This window comes from Rousettus aegyptiacus, unplaced genomic scaffold, assembly GCF_014176215.1.
Source record: "Rousettus aegyptiacus isolate mRouAeg1 unplaced genomic scaffold, mRouAeg1.p scaffold_m13_p_1, whole genome shotgun sequence".
In the NCBI taxonomy this organism is placed as follows: Eukaryota; Metazoa; Chordata; class Mammalia; order Chiroptera; family Pteropodidae; genus Rousettus; species Rousettus aegyptiacus.
This window is the reverse complement of record NW_023416284.1, coordinates 136202412-136229617: the sequence shown is the minus strand read 5'-3', so window position 1 is coordinate 136229617 and position 27206 is coordinate 136202412. Positions and strand designations below refer to the sequence as shown.

General features: G+C 36.3%; 1 protein-coding gene across 9 annotated transcripts in view; it reads right to left on the bottom strand.

The window, feature by feature from the left end:
- The window catches only part of KLHL32 (kelch like family member 32), a 180388-nt gene that overhangs the window by 39764 nt on the left and 113418 nt on the right, over positions 1-27206 (bottom strand). For 5 of the 9 annotated variants that reach the window (XR_004950742.1, XR_004950743.1, XM_036220168.1 and 2 more), the window contains exon 6: positions 23386-23601. The exons of 1 other annotated variant lie outside the window; for it this stretch is intronic. Coding sequence is in view for 4 of the 8 variants with exons in the window: in XM_036220168.1 (XP_036076061.1) it covers positions 23386-23601 (216 nt within the window). In the remaining 4 variants the exon portion in view is untranslated. Of the gene's footprint in view, positions 1-14910; positions 15515-23385; positions 23602-27206 lie in introns of those variants that run through there. 3 more of the 9 variants (XM_036220164.1, XM_036220152.1, XM_036220172.1) reach the window with 3 other exon arrangements.

The following is a 27206-nucleotide window of genomic DNA, read 5'->3' as shown; positions in this document are numbered from 1 at the left end:
ATATTTTGCACTTATCTTTTTAGCTTCTGAACAAAGAGAAAGTAGGAAGTGAATTCACTTCCAATATGCGCTGAATTGTATCATTTAATGAATTACATAGTTTACGGAAATGACAAAAGAATATCACTGGGTGCAGAATAGCCTACTAATGCCAAGGCAGACATCATGGAGGGCAGATGAGTGACACTCAGCTGTTTTTCTAGGAACTGGTATTTTAATTTAAATAAGATACGAACCTGATTTTAAAAATCTGTGTGTGGTAATATTAGCAATAATCAAAGATATTGCAGAAGAAAAATATCAACCTTCAATTACCAGGTCTCTGCCAAAGTGGTGAGAGTTCCCAGGCAACATCCTGATTTTTCTTCACCCTAATTTTAGAAATTTCAAGGGATAAGGCTCCAAGTACTTCCCTGGTAAGATAATTCAACAACTTAATAAATGATTTTCCATTCTTTACCCACAGAGCTTTCAAAAGTTATCAGGGATAAAGTCATCCCATTCAAGGTCATTTCTTATGTACCAGGTCAATTTTCTGAAACTTAATCTTTGATATTGCTCCTATTTTAATGAAGTGATTCCAGCTGCTATTGCTTTGCTTTGTAACACATTTTTTACATCCGAATATTTCTGCATCTTCCATATGGATACTATAGGAAACAGCACTAGAGAAACATTAGATAAATATCCACGTGTCCATAGCCTCTATTTATAGCATAGTGTTGCTCATTTAATTATTTTTCTCTTTCCTCATAAATCAGATCTTCCTGTACCATAATCAATCTTGTTGCCCATCTCTTGACACTCTCTGGCTTATCTTTATCTTTCTAGCAGTGTCACTGTGTGAGAAGTACACAAGCCACAGCTAGGCTCTCTGCCTTTAAGAAATATCTAATGAGTCAAATCAGCAGTGGAAAAGTGACCACTGTGATCTATCGCGGATTAAGTTCTGGTTTTCTGTCTATTTGCACCTCTACATGATATGTACACATGTATCAAGATGCTTGTCATGTTCAAATTCCCCCAGAACTATGCATTACAGAATATTTTGTGCACACACATTTAGTTTGCATTTTCTTGGGATAATTTTTATCTTATTTCTTGCCAATACTTCTAACTTCTCACACACTTTATATAACTTTCACACCTTTATCACTTATAAATATTTTCAGACTACATGAGTCATGTATATTTGGGTTTATCTTTTCTTCAGATCGAAGGTAAATATAATTTACGATTAATTATTCTGCCACCAACTTCAAACCATTCTCGCCTAGATAGAATGTTACTTATAGATTTAAATCCAGTGCCCCTCAAACCTAACATGCACACAAATTATCTGAGGCTTCTGGTCAAAATGAAGATTCTGATTTAATAAGTAAAGGGAAGAGGATTGGGAGTCTACATTTTTAACAATCTCCCCGATGCTCTGTATGATACTGGTCCATGGACCACGCTTTGAGTAGGAAGGCTTTATGAAACAGTAAATTGCTGCCTTATTAGAGTAGTAAGAATTTTAAATTAAAAAAAAATTTAAATCAGATAAAGTCTAAGTAACATGCTTTAGTAAAGGTATAGGACACTTGTAGTTTAATATTATGGGTAAGTAGCATATTTCTTAATAGTAAGATATGAGTAAAATCTTATTAGAGGTAAGACAGCATATTTTCAGACCTTTGTTCTATAATGTCTATAATGAACTATAATGTCTATTTCGATTTCGATGGCATAAAGTAAGTCATATAAACACACTACAGTTTTGCTTTCACAATAAAAAAAAAACAAATAAATAAATAAATAAATGTACAAGTATTATTGCACTCGGTTTTTACTTTCATGAAAGTGTAAAAGAGAAATACCACTGAAACTATGGCAAACTCTTGTTCATCCAAATAATGAAAGAACTGACAAAAAAACGGGTTATATTAAAATCCCTTCTCCGCCATGAATCCCACCATAACACTCACTACTCGCTGTCATGCTGAAGTAAGGGCAAGGTGGTGGAAGAAATCCTGGAGCCCATTAAGTTTAGAGACTATCATAAACAGAAGGCGGATTCGTCACGGGGGGCATTGCAGACCCTAAAGACCACAGTGTATTCTGTAGTATATTTTGGTGCTTCTGTTTGAAAATGATATTCTGGGAACTGGTGGCTTTTAATGACGCTATACTGAGAAAGCATAACCAGGGAAGGCTGAAATTCTATTGTATTTTACTTATTCTGTCATACTGACATCCTTATCACCCTAAACTCTAGCATACTTTAATTGGGAGGAAAATAGAACATATACCATAAGTCTTGTCTCCCACTTTTTGGGGGCAAAGCCCACCTACCGAGAGTGTAAAAGAAATCAAGGATTCACTTTGGGTGGATACAGCCAAGAGTACTCAGGAAACATGGCCATTAGGCAAGATGGTTCCTAAACCATTTGAAACATAGGGACTGTCATCTATCTCCAACAAGGACAGGAGACCTCCTAGGCACTCCGCCAGACCTAATCTAGTTCGTCTTCTTTTAGGAAGCATTTGCTACAGTTTATTCCAAAATCAACTCATCTCAGCCTCAGATCCTTGAAAAGTACAGTGCCTGGCTATTATTTGTTGAGTAAATGAAAAATTTTTTACAACTCTTCTTAGTCTATTTCTCATATTTTTCATGAACAAACAATATCAATCCCTAGATATTTTTATTTATCTATCAAAGGCTTCAGTTTCCTATTTTATTACCTCATCGTTGTGACTTCCCTTTAAAGCCCTTATAAGCTCTCGAAACTCCATATGGCAGCCTACAGTACACTGGACTTACTTATACAAGGCCCCTGTTTTACTATCTCAGATAACTGGTGCTGGGCACCTCTATTTGAGATTCTTGGCAATGCAATGAACATCATATAAATAATAAGCCCTCAAATAAATAATAAAATATTAGAGCAAGAAGAAACTTTAGAGTACATTTGGTTCAAGCTTCTCAATTTCATAAATGGGTGTCAAATGCAGAGGAGTTATCTGATTTACCCTAAGTCATGCAGCTAATTAGTAGGAAAGCTGCAACTAGAACCCTAATTTTGGAATTATACAACGTGTTTTTCTATTATATCACATCATCATTAGTTTTACATCACGAATTATTTTAAGGTAGAATCCAGGCAAATACACTTAAACCCAAACATAACTTCTGTATTCTCTTTAAATTAAGTGTGTTTTTTAAAAAGCATGCTTTGTTTCAAGATAAGTTGACAATGTTTTTTTTAGTGAGCCTCATTTATGGATTACTTCTTCATAAAAAGTAGGTATTTAATGGTATCAGTTAAGTAGGTATTTAATGGTATCGACTGAGAGGAAAGGGCATTCTTTGAGTCTTAAATTATTGTTTCACTTTTTATGGAAATGTGTATTTTAATTCCAGGTTATTCCTTGTTAACAAAGCCTAGCTCAAAGATACATGGAAAAAATAATCCCTTCCTTCAGTTTTCTCAGTGTATCCTGACTGACTGCTATTCTATAGAATAAAACACATGATATATATGTAATTCTAAATTTAAGAATATAAATCTTAAATTCTACAAACTTTTCTCTAATCAATTAAACTATTTAACTAATTCATATGTACAATATTTGATTTAATATATGTTCAGAAATATATCAATTATATGAATAAGCGTTACATTTCTAACATTACAAGTTCTCAAGTTGTGATTCAAATTCCTTTACTGTTCATGCTTGAAGAAACCCAGATAGAAGCTGCTGTTTCGAAATTTAAAATTTCTGTTCCTTAGAAAAACGCAGCTGTTTTGAAGTCTAACTCTGCTTATATATATTCAAATGTATATATGCTATCCAACTTGACTCCAAAGTGATGACAAAAATAAAAAATCTAACATTTGCAGATTTCCTGGAAAATATATGAATTATGATGTCATCCCAAGTCCAAGAATACATATCAATGCACTCTTCCATAAAAGTGCCTTTATATCTTGCAAACACAGCTTACCCTCGAACAACACAGGTTTGAACTACATGGGTCCAGGTATACTTCATATATGTGTGTGTGTGTGTGTGTGTGTGTGTGTGTGTGTATAATATTATTAAATATACAGTTGGTTCTTCAAATTTGTAATTTTGCAGCCAAAGATTCAACCAACCTTGGGCTGAAAACAGTATTTTCAATCCACAGTTGGAAATCTATGGATGTGGAGGGCTGACCGTATGCACTGTACACATGCCACAAAGCACGGGTCTTGAGCATCCATGGATGTTGGTGTACTCAGGGGTTCCTAGAACCAATCCCCTATGGATACGGAAGGAAGACTGTAGTTAAGTTTTTAGGCAGTCAAAAGTTATACATGAATTTTTGACTGCATGGGGTTCAGTACCTCTAAACCCTGCAATGTTCGAGGGCATATACAGAAATGCCTTTCTCATTAGGTGAGTGATCAAGTCTTTTTAACCAACACTAACACAAGATAAAGCCCTTACGACATTATCTAAAAGTGATAACTATTTCTTTGCCTTGGTTCACAAGTATTCTTTTTCAAGGAAAAGGATATTCTAATCACAGAACTCATCAGCCAGAGCTAAGAAGGCAAGGATAGTATTTTTGCCCACAGCCTTATTGTGCCCCTTGGTCAGGGGCAGCTATTATTACTCTCCTACTTAAAACTTGCTTGCAGACAGCTTTGCTGTAGGGACACACTAAGCACTCCCAAAATTTTGTAGGAGCCCATGCTCTGAAGACACAAATGTCCTGACATTGAAATAAGCCAGGGCACCAGTCTCCCCTCAGGGCCCAAAATGGCAGCACAAATTCCACATGCCCACAAATTCAGAAGCAGACAAAGAAAGGGCACAGGGAAAAACCTACAATGAACTAACATTCGGAACCTCCACCAAAGAGCTGGGCCTTTTAAAGAACACTTGAGCAACAAGCAGTGGGAAGCCACAGACACACGATTTAATAGAATGAGTGACAATGCATACACAGAATTTTTCCTTTCTAAACAGAGAAAGTATCAAGCCCACCCTCCATCTTCCAATCCATGTCCTTTGAAAGAAGCTGCATTGACTGTTATATATTATATGAAAGTACACTATTTTATATATTATTTTACAATACTTTAAATTCTAATAAACATAAATATAAAACTTTAGCAAGATACCACTTTACTATTACATCCAGTTTCTTCAGATGATGAATATGGAAAGTCTCCCTAGTGGCAGTGAGCAGGTACTGAGAATTGTCATGGTAAGCTGCATAGAAGCTCATTTCTTTAAAGTGAGTCCTGGAAGGCTCAAATAGTGACATATTAAACCAGAATAATGACTGCCACTGAGAGGAAAATTCATACTAATAAATAAATGTACCAGATTTTGTAGCCATATTTTCTTCTTTGAGAACAAATAAAAATTTTCTGTTCAAAAAGACATCCCTATCAAATCCAAAAGCACCAGAAACTAGGGACTCAGGATCAGAGCATTTTCCTCTACCAGAACATGAAAATGTTACCAGGGAGAAATATTAAAAATTATAATGATGCTCACTTGAGTGCTATAATTAAAATTGTGTCAACATTTTGCTTATTAAACATTTTTCAAAGGAGGTTGCCCATTAACCATTACACCTAACTTCAGTATTATATAAGAAACATAGGCTATTTTTTCCTCTAAGAAATATATTTTGATAGAATCAAATCTGAAGAGGCCTTGGGTTCATACTGTCAGAAAAAAAGACCTGACAGATTTTAAAAAGAATTTTCAGCTTAGCAGATATGATAATAACACATATTCTTTCATTGTTCATTTAAAACTTCATAAAATTGGAACACAGGCAAATGCTATTATTTGCACCTTTAGCATGAAATTTGTGCCTGATAATATTCTATTTTTTTTTCAGATTGTATAAATCACCTTTTACTAAAGATTTCCATGGAGAGGAACAGTAATAGGTTTTTTTAGAGGTTTAAAAAAACATGATGTATAAGACTTACTATCAAATGGCTCAGGAAGAAAGCTCCCTCCTCTCCTCTAGACATCTATCTATCCTAGACATAGATCTAGAGATACAGCTATTTTATACCTATATCTATATTATACCCATCCATCCATCTATCCATCCATCCATCTATATCTGGAGAGAGACAGAGACAGAAAACATATGATAAAGCAAATGAGGTAATTTGTTTAAGAAATCGGCAAATCATATGGGTGTTCTTTGTACTATTCTTATTCTTGCAACTTTTAAGTTAAAAAACTACATACTGCAGAGCACCAAAGGCAAGATTCCTTGAAACCAAGGGTGTCTCTTTCCCATAAAAGGGACAAACACCTAGGACTAGAGGAATCACAATGAAAACTACCCTGAGGCCTGCCACATTTAAGTTTCAGGTATTTAGAAGTACAAATAAAAAAGTGACCTGCATTGTCCTTGGGTTCAGTCTTGTAACACAGTGGATTTTTTTAAAGGTACACTGTATATCAAAATGAAGAGAAAATAAAGATAGAAAAAAAGATGAGGTTAGTATATTGTGATGTCCTTTCTACCTGTGAGACTTGGCCACCAATTTAAGCTGGTCTTTGAAAAGTCAATACGAGGAGCAGCATGGGTACAAGGCTGACATTGAAGCAGTCACTAGGCTTCTCTCATCTGTATAATGAATGAGTTGATGAGAGAGTCTCTTCTGCCTACAGGATATATGTCACATGTGTATCCACCAAAAAGTAGTATTTTAAAACTGAATTCTTCAAAATTCCTATAAATGGGCGAGGCAACCAAAACTAATGATTGCGTCTAGTATCCAAGCTGCAAATTTCGAAGCAGTTTTTAGAAATCTCTTGTCAGAAAAACAAAGCGATGTTTCTGGCCCATAGTTCTATACTCACTAGATACAGGCGTGCATGTGTGTACATAAAAGTGCATGTGCACTCAGGCCCACGGGTATAGAATCAGGTTACATCACAGTCCTTTTCTCCCTGGGAACAACTTTGTTCAGATCATATTACCCCCACTTAACAGATATTATCTATTTTAAAATAAAACAACCTCAAAGAAGGCAACACAAATTTCAACTGTTTTAAGATATTCTTTGTTTAGAAGCCCATAATGAGATTTTATATATAAATGCAAATATTTTGTAAAGCAGTCACATAAATTTTTACCTCATGACTGCTTTATTTAAGAATACTATCCTCATAACTAGAAAATATAAAGTTTTTTTAGATGGAAAGACTATCCCACAGGACAACAAAGACAACTAACATCACATGTGCCAACAATGTTGCAGGGAAAATAAATGAGAACCATTCATAATCTACTAATATTTGAGCAAAATACAGAAACAATTAGAAATAACTTTTCATCCTTCTCCTCCAATGGTCTGGTAATGATTTCCAAGCCAAAAATTAATACTTATCCATCTAATCATTGATGGTGCCAGAGTGTTATTTGATATTGGACTGAAGGCATGAGACTTCTAAGTAAAATGTTAAGTGTCGCATATTCATACATGGTATCTTTCTATATGTAAAAGATGAAAACATGTGGTCATCTATTCGTACCTCGCAATATTAAAATTATGTTGTTAAAACAAAACTGAAAAATGAGAGAAAACCAATTTGGTCAATAAAAGAAAACTCAGCTGTATCCCACTGGCAACAGGGACTAGAGAGACTCTACATGGATAACACCATTTCACATTATTTCCCAGCTACTGCATGTGATGAGGATGCATTATCAGGGTGGAGTCAGCTGAACTGATCAGGGAAATCCTGGTGCTTATTAACTACCACTAAGTGGTACATGCCCATGGAAGTGAGTGTGATCAATGAAAAGGAGCCAGAATTTGATGTCGAAAGACCTGTTCCTGCAACTTAATGTATTTGAACATTTATGAAAAACGCCAACATATTAAGGCTCAGTTTTATCATCTGTAAAACAAAGATGATATTAGACCATGGGGTCTATAGAAGACTGAATGAGATAACATGTGAAAGTGCTTGGTAAACTGTGACATTTAGAAAATATACAAAAGTAATATGATGCCAACACACAACCAGGAGATGGAGCTAATCTTCAAATCAATTATCCTTTTGAATTAATGACAAAGCCAGCGCATTCAGACTATTCTTATATAACACAGTATTGTGCAATATTGACGTAGATTCAAGAGATTGCTATAGTTGATAAGAAACTTGCTACGCACTTTACATGCCATAAAGTGATAATAAAGTAACAATAAAAGCATGGCAGATAATCTGTTGCAGATTATAAACTAGCTTTTGTGATGAGCCCATTTTCACTCCAGTGAATTCAGTAAATTGACCCAGTTATTTAAGGCCTATGGCTTTATTAAATCCCAAGTCAAAAAAGCATGAATAAAGAAACACATGAGTGAATGAACCAATGAATGAGTGAATGAAAAAGAGAGATATACAGACATAAACCTAGTTGTCTCTGCATGACACCCAGTGTATAGTTACTTTCTTTACTTGGCTTGAGTCCCCCATTAAAAATACTTGAATTCATGTCCAAGAGTGTCCTCAAATCTCAACTCAGTTAACTTAGGAGTAAGGAAAAATATGTATAAACTAAGCTATTCAGCTTGAGATAACTAAAATAATGATTGCCTGAGTTGATTACTTTTCTTCTTGTTTTACGGCTCTGGGGAAATGATATAATTGTGAATCTTTTCACTTAGCTTTTTAATTTATACATTCTTCAGTTTTTTTTTATTGAGTGTCCATTATGTGCGAGGATGTTAGTTGGTGAGAAAGAAGATTTTAATCAACACATATATATGCATTCTTATCTGTCATTCACGTCCAAGCTCTATTAATATTATAAAACAACTCAAAGCTTACTAGATCTCGAGTGTCTTATCATATCTTTGTAAAGTAATACCTATGGAATATGGAATTGAGGGGGAAAAGTCCTGCAAATCTGGAAGTTTCAATCTATTGTAGGCAGATTTGCAGACATATGTGAAAACCACATTTTTATGTTACCATTTCATTCATGGGTGTTTTAAATATTGCTGAGAATTTCATAAATGTTTGACTTTTTAAAAAGCTATTTAATTTGTAAACATGCCCTGGAGCATCCTGAGAGCATCAAGCCTTTGAATACTCCTTTATGAACTGATTCAATAATAATAAACCAATAGAAGGTTCACTGCATACACATTCCCCTAACATTAAACCTTTAGTGACCAAAACAACCTCACAGGCTCAAGTAGCTGCCCCAGGCCACCAATATAAAGTCAAATCCCTCAAATAAGTGGAACTATGATGAATTTGGATGTTCAGAAGTAACTAAAGCTACATTTTAGGTCTTAATGTTGGCAGTCTTCAAATTTTTTTTTTTTAAAAAAGAACCTTCAAAGGTCACTTTAAACATTAATTAAACATTAATTTACAGATATAGAATACAGTGATTGGGGTGGGGAACCCAGTATCTGAAGCACATGACTAAACATTGTCAGGGGCCACACTCTGCTACCAAGGGATGGAGCTGGCGGACTGGAGCTGCAGGGCCAAGGCTCACACTCTCAGTGGGTTGCAGAGAATACATATAAAAGTGACGCCAACCATCTTCGTTATGTAAATTTCAGCCTGGCTGCAGATGTTTAAATAGAATATTTCACACTGCATTCTCTAATTTTATTTCATCATAGTATAAATAACTGGGGAACAATGAATCCTCTATTTGCACTTTGCAACACCTTTGAGTATAATACACAAGTACTATTTTGTCAAAGAAGATATATACTTTAGCACAATTACCATACATTTTTAGGGATGAAAGAAGTGGCTCCTTAGAGAGCAAGTCTATAATAATTATGTAGGAAGGAGAGAAATGTGGAAAGATGGGCCCAGTATAGGAGAATCAGTGGCTTGACGATCTCAGAAGACTCATTAGGGAAAAGCAAAGTACAATGGATGAAAGAATGAGTAGAAAGTAGTAGCCATTTCAAAAGGCTAGACTGAAAGAAGGATCGTGTTTCAGCCCCAGTGCCTGGCACCCAGGAGGAAATCCCTAAGCATTGCCAGATGAGAGAAAAATGGGAATTATGAAACAGCAATCTGGAGAAATCACAGATCTGGAACAGATCTCCTTTATAATTCTCCTTTAAAGGTTAGGAGAAACAATGTGGTTGAAGAGCAAAGGGAACTTTGAAGGGGGAGATGGGAGGACTGAAAAAGGAGAAACTAGGTCCAATGACCAGGCCCAGCCCTGGGAGCAAGAAGAAATTCCGGAATGCCAGCACAGGCCAGGAAGTAAAGTGTGAGATACTCTGGGACCTTCTGAGGGGAACATCACTACTGAGGAGATAGAGCCGTGGCAACTGAGTCACAGTGAGAGCACTGAGGTGGGCGTGCGGTAGAGGGCTCAGGACGAGATAAAAAAAAGTCCTTTATTTTGGATGTTAGTTTTCCACAGTTAGATATAAAGGGTACAACAGATTGGAGGAAGGTAGGAACCCAGTCAGACTTATACCAAAAATAATTTGAAATAATGAGTTATACTTCTTTTAAGAAGAAACAGTCTTTGCTTGAGTCCCATTAATTTGCGGACAGTGAAATCTATAAAACAAAATCACTCGATGTCACAGATTATATACATTAATATTAAAATTAAACCTTGCACTACTTTCTAAATACCAAAAAGGCTATTGACTGATTTGACTGACACATTTCTCTCCTAATTACCTTTTTACTCTCCATTACTTAAACAAGACAAAACTAATCAATAATTTTACTAAGTATCCCTGAGGGCTATTTTATCCATGCTGTCCACACAGCTAAACAAAAATAATCCCTTGTGGTCTAGTATGGTGAAGAATCTGGAGAGACTATGCACATGCACACGCGCGCGCACACACACATACACACACACAATCCTATTCTTATTTATTTTAAAATAAATATTTTAAACTGTACTGTTACTTAAATAATGCTGCATTAAAACTATAACTGAATTCGATGACTTAATTCATTTTTGGAGCCTCTTCAGGTGAGAATGAATTATGGCTTAATGTCTCTCTTTACCATTCAAAAATAAATAGCTTTTTTTTAAAGCAAGAAATAAATAATGTGAAAATACAACACTCGAAGTAAAATTATAATCATTACAATGCAGTCACTTTAACAGCTATAGACTTAATTGTTTTACAATTGACATGCGAGAAAAAATGTCCAAGGCTAGGGAGAAATATGCTGCAGAATGTTCGCGGAAGGGATGGGGTGAGGATGAAGACAACAGAACTGAAAAAGCAGAACAATGATTCTAGCTCACAGGTGCCTAATCTATAAGACCACTATGCACAGCTTGGAGACAGAAATAAAGGTTTTCCTTTTTTCATTTCCTCTATTTTTCTTTTTTAAAGCACATGCATAAAAGAGGATTGTAATAAGCTGCACATTGTAAACACCAGTATTATGAGGTGCCTGCATCTTTCTTACCCTATGCTTCCAATAGCAACAAGACTAGTTGCTGGATTTATACAAATTGAAGTTTGCAACTTTTAATAACCTTTGTACTTCTGAAATATCTGTCTCTCTAGCTCAAACCTTCCCCAGGCTTCCCAAGGAAGGAAAAGGAATAAGATGCTACACTTGGAAACAGGAATGCAAAAAACTGTTGTGAGACATGCTAGTGAGGGAAATGTAAGGAGAATGGGACCTGCAATTCCATGGATGTGGCCGTTTTAAATTTACAACATTTGCTGGTTAGTATATGAAACAGTGCAGAACAACTGTGTAAGCTGCTGCATTAGCAAACTGGCCAAAGTATACCTGTCATTTATACTTCCCAACTGCACAATCAGAATGGAAACATTTGCTCTATTGGAAGGCAGTGATAAGGATGGATTTTTAAAGTTTTCATTTTTAAGTGAAAATGAAAGAAAAATGCTCTTCTAGATGTGTTGTGCCTTTGAGCTCCATCTGAAAAAAAAAGAAAAAAAAAAGGCAGAGAAAGCTGCTGTGAAGGTCACTGAGTGAAAGAACTTCCTCAGGGCACAGAATAAATTAAATCCCAAGGAAAAAATAAAATGTGATTTCCAGAGTGTGAGGCACAAACTCCAAATGACAATGATTGACAGCCAAACTATATCCGTGCAATATCCAAGACTGCACGTTCTCATTTACCTCAGTGTAGCCAGCAAGCGCCCATTAAACATCCGTCTGATGCCCAAATTAACCTTCTTGGCAAACTGAAAGAGGCACAAACTATCATAATCAACCTTTCATTATCACAGCAGCCTCTAGTTAAAGGGTCAGAATAATTGTGCCATCAGAGCCTTGATTGTTTTCAATCAACAGACGGCTGGAGTGACAGCTCAGTGATGGAGGGGTCTGATGAAACCGCACCAGGCCTAATCAGAGCAGATGAAAGGAAGGCATGATTGGTGCAAATGAACAGTCGTGCCTCTCCTTTTCATTTACAATCTGAAATTACTCTTAAATTTGTGGGGTTTTTTTTTTCCTCCCTTATAAGCACCACTGAAAGAATGTTTGACTTATTATGAGTTCTGACAGTGCAGAGTTATAAAACACAGGTAGTGTTATCAGCTGAGACTTTAAGTGGGTATTCAACATAATTCTAACAAATTCACTCTTGAAAAGCACAAAATGACTAAAAAGGTTTCCAATGACCTAACCTCTCATTGCTGTTTGATTAACAGACCCATTTATTCTGCTGGCATTCTAAATAGTGAGAAGATAAAACCCAGGGCAGGAATAACCTATAAATGTTTTCTCTCATTTCCACTGCTGTTTGCTTCAGTACTAGTTCCTCTGCCCCAAATCCTTTCTGTTTTTGAAGAACACCACATTAAGAGTTCAAAAGAGCTTATCCAGCAGAGGGCATGGATTACACAGGGGTTGTTGTGGGTTAAGAACTATACTGGGAGAGCTATACTGGGAACCACAAGAGTAGGAAAGAGATGGGAACCTACCAACTCTAATGCTGATATAGCAAAAAAAATATTTGGGAAAAGGAATAAAATGTTCTAACAAGCCAGGCTGAGTTTGGCATAAAAGAGATTTGGAGAAAACTGAAACAATTTAAAACTATTGTCCACAAACTACAGACATTAACGTCCTTAAAAAATTTAGTGATGAATGGGATTTACACTTGGAGTGGAAATATAAATTTCTAACTTCTATTTTCTTCTTTAATCTCCAGGTCAACCAGCCAATCATGAGAGCTTTATGATTCAGGTCAGTACTGTCAAACAAAGGAAATTCTTTTAGCTGCAAAGATTTAGATGCATCCGTGTGTGTGTGCATCTACCTGTGAGAGTACGTATGGTGTAAACCCCATCTGCCTGTGTGTAAGAGGTAAAGGACAGAGTGGCCACTGGCTCGGGATTCAAGTTAGTTTTTAACCTCTCTACTCAACATTGTTACATAAGACTTTGGCCATTTTATTTGCTAGATTGTACATCAGAATGATGAAATAGGGATATATAATTAACAAAGTAAAAAGAAGAGTTATTAAAAACAGCCCAGAGTTTTCCATGCAACATTTAGAAAAAAAATTGTTTCCTCATAGCTAGACCTCACTTTATGGGTTAATTGCTCACCACGAATGCATCCAGAATGTACAAAATTTCCATAGTTCTACCTACATGTAAATATATTTCAAGCAGGATATTGTTAATTTTGTCATATGACATTCTGTAGCATCTTAAAGTTTTAATTTTTATTATTTTTAGGAGACAATTCTCAAAGGAAGCTATCTGACAAGTACTTTAAACACTAATATTTTCCAAATCCATCCTTGCTCTACTGTCACCTTCTCAAGTGCCCATATTCTTCAGTGGTCACTTCACTTCTTGTGTGAACTCAGACACCTCTAGCAAGCTTTACCAATGACACACACTCTAGCACCTCTTGAGGGATGTGTTCTCCCAGTATTACATTGACTTTTTAAGGCACAACTGCCTCTTGTCCAGAAGAGAGTTTGTGTATTGGTCAAATAGGAATGGCTTCTGGATACAGACAGCACATGGGATTTAAAATAGAATTTCCTCACTGGTTCACAGAGCATGAGGAGGCAAAGGAGGCCAAACTGGGTAAGTACCTATTCTAACCCCTGGAATCCAAAAGGTGTGGAATTAATCATTCTAAAGCACTGCATAGTCCTTCTACATGGCCTAAATCTTACATGAGATGAGAAGAACAGAAAGATTGTTCAGGGAACCTGGCAAATATAGCCAGTCACCTCTTTGTTTACTTTATTATTTACCCTTTATATTGAGCTTCTCTTCAAAGAGCATATAGTCACAGCAGTGGGCAGAATTAGAAATTGTTTCTAGTCTTCAGCAGGTTCAATATCATTCTTACAGCCAAAGAGAGGGATGCCTACAGTGTATTTACCTCTTAACTAAGCATCATCCTTTCTGGATGGAGAGTTTTAGTTTCACTTTCAGCTGTGAGTAATTTCCAATTGTGATTGGCTGACTTATAGTCAATTTAGTACAATTAATGCCAAATTACATTGTAATTCACATAGAATTACAAATTAAAAGCTATATTAAGAGCAAATGAATTAATCAAAATTAATGATATTATGCTCACTTGTTTTAAAGTGTTAATAAGATACATCCTCCTAAAATATTTAAACTTTAGGGCACCATCCATCACTCCTTCAATTACCTGATTTCCTTGTGTGGCCAGAGGAGGGTATTTCTCATCAACAAACACACACAAAGAAGATATGTGCATTTAGCCTCCAGATGGCAGGCCTCTTATTAGCTTCTATTCTTGAAGCATAAGTAAGGTCTGGGGCACTTATGGAAACTGACTTATAATACTTCCTATAGACAAAGGGGAACAATGTCAAAAAATCTATGATATCTTTTTTTAGAATCCATCAAGGATTTTTTCTCTTATGAAGAGTTTTCTCCCTAATTATGTTTTATCTACTAGAATAATGAAATTTGTTTTCATTCCTGCAATATGCCATCCCCAACAATGAGGAGATAGTCAGACTTAGAAAAAGAAACTCACCACAGAGAATACATTGCTTTGTATTATGGGCACACACATGCACACAAATTCTAAGAACTGTCCTTATCTATGAATGCTGTCTATGTTTTACTATCTTAGAATGCCCACCTTTCTCCTCCAGGTATGTCACGTTGAGGTGTTCTTTATTTTTGCTTGTAGCAAAAGTTCTGGAGGCAGGGGTGGGAGAAGCAGTGTATAAAGATGTCATTATTCAACAATAAATGTCAAGGCTTCTCTTCAGACATCTCTTTTCAATGTAATAATTCCAGAGCCTCTGAGCACTCCATGGCTAAGTTTAGATCATCTTCCTTAGAATGCCCAGAACAGGAAATTACTGTGGTCTGATATGGCCAACTGGCATGAACACTACGGTCACTGGACACTCACCTGGTCTTGTAAGGGTACCCATAGAAATAGTCTGGTGACGCTGGATATGGGCCATGGACTCATTTCTATTGGAAATAGACTAACATTTATCAATTACAATAAATCAGTATTCTTCCTCCTATGGAAAAAAAGGGGGGTATGTACAAGTTCAGTAACCAAAAGTAACCTCACAGGGTCATCAGGTCAAAATTCCTAACTAGGCAGATCATGGTGGATAGTTACGCCCCAGGCATATAAAAGGTTTACCTTTGCCTTAAGCAAGCCCTCTCCATTGTTTTTGTGCATCTGGTTAACACATCTTTGAAATGCCTTTTTTTCAGACTCCTGGGAGGCTAAGCACCCTCATGGAAGCACTTAATCTTGTTAACTATCCTGTACCTTGCTTTCTCCCACCTTCATGCAATTTCTGTTATGTTCTCTCCTTAAGTCCAAATGCGTAAAAGAAACTCTAAAACTGTCATTGTCCAGGGCATTTCAGATCTTAACTTCCCGGCAACATTCTCAGTTTGATTCAAACAAACTTACAAAAGTTCTCTATTGATTTGGATATTTATGTCAACACTTCCTTTCTCTTAAATCCTACACTAGACCATCACCCAACTATCAATTTCTGTTGCATAAATTTCTAAATTTTCAATGTATTCGGTATAAAGTGAAAAAACAATGATTAATCATTTTCATTCATTCCATCCAATCTCTAACACAACCTACAGACTTTCCACCCCACGGATTACAGAGCCGCAGCAAAAAAATAATGGTGCTCCAGCTTCTCTTTCACACTGATTTAAATCTCTTGATCGGATTTTAAAGTGATCCTCCCTTACAGGCCTTCTCTTCCTGCTTTATTCTTTATCATCTTGTACCCTGAAGGAATGAAGGGCTATTCCCTACCTCTGTCAGAATTCTCTATCCATTTTTCCTCATCAAAACAGCTAGAGCACCAATTTTCCAGACTCTGATAAAGAAAGACCCTCAGCAACACTTTCTTGTACTACTTTTATTGGAGTCATTTTTGAAAATTCCCACGAAGCTACACAACAGGTGAAAATGAAAACTGGTAATTTAGTAGGAAGTGTTTACTGCTGGCTCACTCATTATAGGGTAATAGAACCTCTTGACTTATGAAAAAATGTATCAGGTACTTTAAGGTTCTGTTTTCTTAAAGACTTGGTATATTTAAAGAGAATACAGTGAGACCTACATTGAGACCTATACTATGAAACGAGTCAATCACTTAACCTTTGTGAGTTTCAGTTTCCTCACTTGTTAAAATTTGAGCAATACTTGCCTTATCAATCTTAGCAAGGCTGATGAGAGACTCAAGTGAAATTATGTGTGTAAAAATGCTTTAAAAATGTAAAGCCTTCCAAGATTGTAAAGAATTATTATTGTTGTTATTATTATTGATAAACTTCCATGCCTAGCCTCAGGGCTTCTGCCTCATGTATAGTTTATAGCTGGGTTTTATTTTTAAATCCCTGATAACCCAGGTAGCAGTGATATTACTGCAGGCCACCAATGCATAAGTAATATTCTTCAGTCATCTTTTTCCTTTGCACAGCAGCAACAACAAAAATATCAGTCTGGAAACAACATGAATCACAATGAAAATTAGAAGCAGAGAACATAAATATGTCATATCTCATAAATCACCTTGTTGTTCTGTTGTGCTCATTTAAAAAAAAAAAAAAAGAAGAAAAGAAAAAAAGCTAACTCATAGGAATAGCAGCCCATGAATACAAGTTAGGTCTCCTGTAATTTCTGATAATCACTGCCCCTCACAGCTACTTGACAACGCACAGCTCTAGCACTGAGGATTAGCTGGAGCAAAGTCCCTCTAAAGTGAACGTGTCATGCATCTAACAAAGGCACACAGCCCAGACAAACAAGAGCAAAGCCACTAGTCGAGCTCCTCGGAGATGAGTCCTCACAGAGGAATTAGCAACATGTAGATTAGGACAATTGACTAAATATACACTTGGTTACCAAGCCCTGAAATAGCAGCGTTGCTCAGGGTCCAGCCGAGGGCTCTCAAAGGATAAAACATCCTCTGGGCACAGCACTATTTGGGATGTGAAGGAGCTTCTATTTATTCTCCTAACATCTAATACGAAGGAAACGGAGGTATCTTCATCACTTTTGTAGGAAAGATGGTATGTAACTGAGAGGAGCTGGCAGAAGTTTCAGGAAAAAATCGAGAAATGATACACATTTAGTTTAAGGGATAGCAAGTAAAAAATAAAACAAGATACCATGAAGATGTCCAGAAAGTACCTACCTGAAAAAAATAATAATGACACATGCATATATGAAATTGAATTGAGGAAGAACAGGAATATGATGAAAGCTACAATTTTATTTGGGGTAAGAGTTCTCTGATCACAGTATTTTATTCCATGTCTAGTTACCAAGATCCAAGTGTTAAAAATGAGAACACTATTGATGGAAGTTTTTATTAAAAGATCACCCACAGTCTGATTCTTTGAGGCTTGGACCATAGGATTAACAATGGTTTGCAAAGCTGTTTATAAACTACATACAACAAACAAGAATTAACAATGAGTAAAGTATTGAAGAAAAGGGAAAATGACGCTGGGTGGTGTCGAAATGTCTAAACAAAAGCATTCCATTTTCCAATGTACCCAAATCATCTCCACACGCCCAAAGTTTGCAAAGAAATCATTAAACTATTTGGTACAGGTCAATCCCCATCGGAAAGGAATCAGGGAAGAGTGGCAGAGGAAAGCTCCACATCGGATTCTAAGACGCATGTAAACAGGGCCCCATCAGTCCTGTCCACTGCCCAGAACCCATCATGTAGCAAGTAATGGTAATCCTCTATAGCACATGATTAGGCAGAGTGAGTATTCAATAACTGTTAGAAATGAATGGAAGAATGAATGAAGCTCATGTCACAAAGCAGAATTAGAGTTAGCAACGTGACAAAGACACGGAGGCAGGCAGAGTCGGCCACTACCCTTTCAATCTACAGGCATTCCACCTGAGAACGGGAATGGTCAAACCCTTCTTAATTTCTTTTAAAGTCACAAGATTAATTTTATTTACCTCTGTGTCCATCACTCCCAAGGTATTTTGAGCTTCTATTATGAATTTAGTGGCTATGGACCAAAGTGAAACAGCCTTAAAATTAGAAGACATAAATTTGATTTCTAACTTTGTTAGCTCAGTTGTCCCATTTGTACCACAGGATAGACAGGAGAGCAAAACAACGATGAATGCAGAAGCATTCTCAAAACTATGGCATGATAGTCAATTATGATGTATTATGATAGTATTGTTAGACATATAGTACTGTTTGAAGTCCCTGCTTCTCCTTGGCCAGAGGTACATTTGGTTCAATTTATAATACAAGAGATAAAAGACAAAAGCTGAGTATATTATTAGTGTTTTCTATTTTCTAACTATAAAAGGAAAGCAGCTTTTGTTTGGGTTCACTTTCTAGAAATTTTTTTGAGGAACATGATTAAATTAAACTATAATATGGGTTGTTTTATGGTGTAGATAAAAGCCTAGGAAGGGCTCGTCGAAAAATCATTACATTTGAGGTTGTGGACTACTCTGAACAACATGAACTTACATCTCTAGAGATACAAAACGGATGTGTGATTAACAGTATGACTATGGAAACAAATGTCCAATGAAAATACAAGGAAAAATGCAGTTTTAAAAAGTCAAATTCATTTTATATACCAATGTTCCTAGAATAAATCCAGCATTAAACAGAAATAGTGGGATGTCTTATTATCCATTCAATACATTGTAATATGAAAACTCTACATTACTGTTTTTATTTATTATTTATAAAGTACAAGACAACAACATGGCAGTGTTCGACGCAAACACAACAGGCACAGCCTCTGCCTCTGGAGACACATAATCAAAGACAAACCTAAAAAGGATTGCCCCCCCCCACCCCCAAACTAGGTGGCTTGGTCCCTATTGCCAGAGTATAATGGGATATGGCTAGGATAAAGTAGACTCTTCTTACTAAGATCTGACCTTCTTTGACACTAGTGACGTGGCCACTGAATTGGTTGGTTTTACTATCCATTAAGTCCAGGCAAAGTTAGGCTCAAAATACAAGGATGTGCCCTCGACCTAAGGTTAGAAGGGAAGAAAAATATTGACATATGGGCTGTCCTTATAAATAATAAATACTCTTCACTAAGTGTAGGACAGTTTATAATAATTAAAGGGAAATAAAACGTCTCCACAGTCAGAGATGAAACTAAATTCCTCTAACTCAATAATTAAACATTTTTACGAAGTTTTTTATCCCAGGATCTAGCTTCTAATACTGTGCATAGCACAAAATAGGCACTCATTTTTATTTCCACAAACTATCTTTATCCATTTAAATATATCCTTCTTGCTTCTGCTATTTTAGAGAAGAAATAATAATCCAGAGAGCTGAATTAATGGTTTAAAATCATGAGGATCCCTCTGAGTTGGGGTGAGGCCTGGGAGAAGGAAAGTGAGGTAGTGAATCTGCACTCTGCCTTATACTTACTCCACTGTGGCCTTGGGCACTTAGTAGATGCTCAGTAAGTACTGATAGCTAGAGAGCCACAACTTCTCCTTATGCTAGGGAATATAAGAGTTTACATTACAATCAGACTTTTTCTATAAACTGTACTCCCATGGAAAGTAATCTCTCCCTCATTCTGCATCTGAGTGGTGTTGAAATGTCAAAACAAAAGAAGATCTGAGGTAGAAAGGCAGAAACGGCACTTTCTTAGAAGAAAACTGTGATGAGCCAGCACTTTCTATGAAAATGGCAACAGACCTGATATGTGGAAATGGTAGGGCATTGTTTCACTATTCCGCTCTAAGTTTTATAGTAAGACCTCCGCTCAGTTGTCAGAAACGACAAGTTGACTACAACAGGAGAAATTTAACAGGGCTCTAATGAAACAAAGTCCTAGTTATAGCTAAAACCCAAAAGCAAAAGTAAAACTGGTGGAGATTTGTCAGGTCACGAATGCAAGTGGCTTCATGTCTCATCCTTCCTTTTCAGCTGATTTGCTCACTTTTAGCCTCCTCTTTCTTTAAGCTCCATAACCAATTTGGTGTCTTTGATCTACAACCTGAGAAATTGCTGGACTTGAAACTGTAAGACTAAATTGTTAAGCTGAATTTAACTGAATTAAAAAAAAATTTTTTGAGGGATCTTCTATGTCCTTACACACTAAAGTACATATATGGCACAGTATCTACATTATATAAAGTGAATACAAAGTGAAGTTAATGGGTCGGATGGAAAAAAAAAGGGGAGCAGATATAAGGTATAATCCTGGGGGATTTCACAGGTTTCTAGATCCATGGAATGGTTATTATGGCCTGTAGCACATTTTATCAGGAAAGAGACTAGATAAGGGACAGTGGGGAAAAAGTAAAAAAGAATCTGTTCAGTGAGGATAATTTGAAGGTTCTCCTGACATGTCTTCAGAACCAGACTGCATGTAGTCCAGTAAATAATGAAATTTAGACCTTTCACCAAAATAAAGAGAACGTCCCAGATTATTTAATCAGTAGACTGTAGAAGAGCCACATGTATAAATGTGTGTGTGTGTGTGTGTGTGTGTGTGTGTGTGTGTGTTTACTGGGTTCTACCATAAGTTACCAGTTGCACATATTAATCAAAGAGTACTACCTTTCATTCGCTTTTCTATTACCTGTCTGATTTTGTGCCAATTTCCTTTCTCCTTCCAACACCTCTTGCTTCACTGTTCTTTAACGCATGGGATAGGGATTTGTCAAAGTCAATGAGCACTTTATTACAGTGAGAACGCTCCATAATGAACAATTCAGCAATTTAATGAGATTCTGTAGATCTGTCTCCAGCCTGTCCATCAAGTTTCACTTCTATAAAGCACCCTGACACTAATCCTTTGGCATACCCAATCTTCACCCTGGGCTGCATATTAGATTCTTCCATGGTATATTGCATTACTAGTATAACCTCAGCAAAAAATGATGAACTTAACTATACTTGAGGCAATATAGCTGGTCTGATTTGATTTTTCTCTATTGGGTTGAGTATGAGGGAATTATTTATTTACTAAGATAAAGCAAAAACAGTTTCTTATTGCCTGCTGAATGGCCAAACTGATCATATTTATGTGAGTTTTTTAAATTCTTTCTCGAGGACCATGTATAGAAAAAATATTGCCTGCACAGAGAGAAGTTTTTAAAATTCTACATTATAATATTAGTAACCTTTAGAGAGACGATTATGATAACTCTTAAGTAGAGAGTATGGAATTTTTTGGACACTCAGACATCTAGACATTACCATGTCCATTTTCAGCACTGCCTTCAACTATGCCACAAAAAAGGATAGAATCTACAAGGATGGTTTGCTCAGATCTCAATTCAGTCAGAAATAATTAAATGTAGAATTCATTCCAAGCCTTTTTTCCTTTGAAACTGAAGAAAGATTTGGCAATTTACCATTTTGAAATGACCGAAAAATTTTGGGATTTGTGTTTACAGGGAGAGCAAGAAATAATTGAAATTCATACCAAAAACTCAACCTCACCAACACTTTTGACCTGAATAACATTATAAGAAATACCAAAGAAACAGGAAAAAAAACCCTATGTCTTATTTTCTATTTCTTATATTTTCTTTGTCAAGACAGTGTGATGGATTTGAAGGCTGGCTCTGCTCTGTAACCCTGAGCAAGATACGGAAGCCTCATTTTGCTCATCTGGTAAATGGGGTGATAATAGCCACCCTTCCTATTTTGATAATACATTTGCCTGGGTCCTGGCAGGCCCTCAGTACACCACAGCTCTTGTTACCTTCACTGGTGAAAACGACAGTGAAGAGGGAAGTTGCTGATTAAAGTAATACAAAGAAAGAAAGAAAGGGAAAGAAGGAAGGAAGGAAGGAAGGAAGGAAGGAAGGAAGGAAGGAAGGAAGGAAGAATGAAGGAGAGAACGAATAAAGCGAAAGAAGACACCACTCCCTAATCCATCCCGCTACCGCCCTCACTCCCCACCCAACGGCCGGCCTTCCGGCCGAAGGAAATATATCAGGAAATTTATCAGTCAGTAAAGTCAGGGTCAGGATTATTAATAGTTATCTCTGTCTGTTTTGGCCAGAATAAGAGTATTCTCTGAAAGTCATTTGATAAGATACCAGGAATTTACTGTCTAATCAGCTAAAAGACGACTTCGTACTTTCCCTTGAATTCTATATAAAAATATTTTTCAAATGATCATGCAATCTTGAAGGTATGCTGCCCTAGAAGTAACAAGATGCCTAGCCAGTGCTTCAGAGACTGAGACAGATAGTGTAAGATGAAAGAGGAAAGATGGGCTCTGACTGTTTTTCAAAGACACCATGTGGAGTCTTCAAGGATAGACACTAGGGATGAACAGAAAAGGATTTAAATTGAATAGTCAACTTGAAAACGCAAAACAACCTCCTGTACTCCAGATAAAGGATATTTGAAAAGAATGCTATGAGAGGGAAAAAAGCAGGGCTTAGGAAAATAGCAATGAATGCAGAATAAACTAAGGAGAAAGATTTTTCTAATGCAGTGCAAGCAGAGCTTTGTTTTACTTAAGGTCTCAGCTGCTCTCTGCTGCAACAAAGAAATGTTTCTGAATTGTTTACAGGAAAGCTGAGAATTTATTCTGATTCCATTGGTTTGATTCTACTTAATTAATAGCACTTGAAAATCCACTCTTTTATTTCTGTTTAAGAAACTATTTTTATCAGAAGAATAAAAAACCCTTGACTCTTTCTGATGTAACCTCCTTAGGGTTTGGGGAAGCCTCTGAGCCTCAAGGGCTGGTGTTCTCCAATCACTTGTCTGTCAGGGGAGTGTGACTTCAAAGACTTAAATCCAACAAGAACCGAACCAAACAACATGCCTTCACTGTTCCTCAGTCCTTTAACTTTTAATCATTTCATGCCCTCTCCACACCAAGAGAGACCCATGCAGAGCACCCTTACCTGCCAGATCTGTTCTTCACTCAGGGAGGTCAGGCGGTCACTCTTCAGGACCTCCTGAAGCAGACAATAAGGAAGCGTTAGAACGTCTTCAGGGCGACTCTTCAGGAGTTCAGAGAGATGTTTCACTAAGAAATCGATCACTGCCTTCTCCAACAAAGTGAGGTTAAAGAGGTCAGCAAGTCTGTACAGATCCAAGTAATTAAAGCTATTTAATTCCTGTGTGCCAAAAAAATTAAAATGGGGAAAAAAAAGATCTCTTAGAAATCAATCCAAAAGAACAGGCAAGAAATTCAGATTGACTAAGGCTTGCATGACAGGAATGGGGTCGATGGGACGGCACTCCATCAAGAATGTCTGAAAAACTCTCCATTATAAGGCTCTGGGTGAACTGCTTTTCTAGAATTCATCATTTCTCTTCACTTTGTCCATCTTAAAACCCATATATTTAAACACATCTTAATGAAGGGATTGAAAGGGGTTTCTAGTTTTACTGATTGAAATGTTACTTGGCCACATTTTAGAAACATTTTACCAATAAAGATGATTTTTCTGTCCTTACCATATGTTATAGCTCTTAGGTGATGTTTTTGTCTGCTAAAGATAATGTGAAGGCAGGTAAAGTGGGAGTCATGAGTAGATGACACAAACTTTATGAAGACAGACTCTTTTCCCAAAACTTCAAATTAAGTACATCTTTGAGTAAAAACAATCCATCCTGATTCAATGAAATTAAAACACAAATTTTTACATGTGAGATCGCAGGAAATGAAGAAATCTCACACAAAAAAATTCCACCCTGAATAATTCTATATTGAATCTACCTAAGATGGATGATTTATAATTGTTCTTTGTTTTTATTAGACTCAAAAATTCAGACAACCAATCACAAGCCTTCCCTCCTTTTCAAAGAGTTTCTATAGCAACTCTTTATTCAGGGGGATTTTGTTCATCTCTATGAGTTCTCAATTCATAACCAGGGCTCTACAATAATACCCACAACGAGCCATGACACCTGTGGAACTTCTGTCTTATAACTGCAAGAATCAGAGTGGCCACGCAGGTTTGCTGATACAAAACCTAGCTACTTCAAGCAGAATGCAAGTGGGTTGCATCCCAGTTCCTCCTCATATTTTAAATTTATAATTATTAATATGTGAGCAATGTTGTCCAATAGGTTAAGGAATGCAGAATACAATACCATCAGATAGATATTCTACTTCACTGTCCTTATAATTTTTGACATACTTTTCCCCTTTTTTAGTTGAAGTATTAAGAATGCTTTCTAAAACATTTCTATTCTAATATTTGATAGTTAAAGAAATATGTTCTAAATCTGTGCTGTCCAACATGGGAGCCACTAGCAACGTGTAGCTATTGAGCACTTGATATGTGGCCAGTCTGATTTGAGATGTAAAAGTTAAATATATATTGAATGCAAGGAGTAAGAAAAATAGAATATAAATTATTTCATTAACATTTTCATATTGATTATATGTTGAAATGATATTATTCTGGATATAGTGAGTTAAATATATTATCATAATTAATTTCATCTATTTTTTTACTTTTTTAAATGAAGCTACTAGAAAATTTTAAATTATATAGGTGGCCCCTATTATGTTTCTATTGGATGATGCTATTCTAAATAATAAAATGAATAATAAAGATACTATAAAAATACCTAAGAGCTGCATCATCACCACAACCACCGATTATTTATTTATTTTTTTTTACTTTGGATCATATGCCTTTTGATGGGAGATGACGCTTTAATTATATTCCTAACAGGAGTCAAGCCAAATGACTTCAGGAATCACCCATAAGATTCTGGTGCTTAATAGCTCTATTTGTCAACACAGTTGAAAAGGAGTAAATACTTATCTTAAAATGAAGTTTACTATGGATGACCACAAAAATCCAATGCGACTCAAATATCTAAGGGTCCACTCACAGCCATTCAGTAAAAACATTCTGGCTTCTCATTCAGCAGATTTTATCAAAGGAATACTGAAGATTTTGACTCCAGCACTAACTTTTTCAGGTAATGTTTAAACTTGTTCTCCCAATCTTACTTTTTAGGATTAGTAAATTCTACTCTGGGAGGAAAGTTTGCACATAGAGCTTCCATAGCAAACTTTAGGACCATCTCTGCTAGATAAAGAAGTTGTTCATGGTCAGTACATCTATGAAGAAGTTTAACTGTTTCAAGGCCCTGGATATGATTCCAGTGCCCCAGTAAACTACTCTGCAGTGCCCCCGAAGCATGATGCGGTGTGGCAGGGATGGGTGAGGGATTTGGTGTCATGCCTTTCAGAAACCCAGGCACATGCCCAGGGCATGACTCAAGGTCCTGAGGTAGCACCTAGTGGCATCGCATGGAGAAGCAGAAGCAGAAACAGAAACAACCAAGCTCTGTGAAGTACGAGGTGGACAAGCACAGCTCAGGAGCAAGGATTTTCCCACTTGTTCTGTCAAAAAGGTATATACACCTATGTTTGGGACTGGATTATGTAGCAACAACCAAATATCCCTTCTTAAGCATCTTTATAGAGAGATACTGTGTTTCTTCTAATTAGAAGCCTGAAACTTAAAGAGAGGCCAATTAAAAACTAAGAACCAGAGAATTAATTTAACTTAATTGAGAATTTAAACAATTGTGCTTCGTTGCTGTGTTTCTTTAGAAGGTGATTATTTAACACCTGCTTCTACAGTCCTAAAATGTTTTCATTTTCTAAGGGTATAATTTTATATACTCCCCCCCCTCATTTAACCTAACAAGCATTTTGTATTAATGGAAAACTAAGAAAGCTAAAAAAAGTGGATGTGTCAATGACTAAATAAACAGCAAAAAGGAACCCAACTGACATACGTTCATGTACAAAAGACACATCAGTTAAAAGTCTGTTATCTATGTTTACCTTTCATTTCTCCTCTCTTCTACTTAAAAACATAATTTCCCAAAATCTACAGCACTTTCTATACATGTCAAAGATTTCCATTCCCCTTGCATGAATAATTAGCACCTCAGTAGTTAAACTGTATGAAGTGTGGAGTTGAGGGAGAAGAGAATAACCACCTTCACTGAGGTCACGATGCCACAATATACATTCCTCCTATTGAGGCAGACGGGCTTTGTAGGCTTTAAGCAAAATCATCACTTCTGTCCTTTTGGCTAAGATCATGTGTAAGCAAAATAATCATCTATAATGCTGCTTTTAAGGATTACCATTAATGTAATGGGGGGAGTGGGAAGCAATGGCTAAATTGCATTAAATGCCCACCTATAACACTGTGCCTGGAGAAAAAAATCATCGCTGTTATAAAAATAGTGCCATTATGTTTCTGGTTATAAAAAGTAATAAATTTTCACTTCATAAAATTCAGGAAATACAAAGTGTGGATAAGAAAACAAAAATCATTCATATTTTACCATGCAGAGATAATCACTATTAATGTTTTATATATATACATAAATATATATGTGTATTTATATATACACACACACATACATATACAAAACTTCCAGACTTTTTTGAAAGAAGTCTTTTACATTATAGAAAAAAAAAGAATAATAAATTATTACATTCAGAGGCAGAACAAATCATCAACAGCCCCTGGAACGTGTAGGCAACCCAGGGCAACCCAAGGGCCACAGAATCAGGCAGACCTGGTTCAAATCCAGCTCTAACACTTACCATTGACCATGACCTTGTGTTGACCACTGAACTTCCATTACTTCCTATTTACAAAATGGAAAGTTCAACCAGTTCATAGGGTTGTCATGAGGATAATGAATGAAAAGCACTTACCACGCAGCTTGG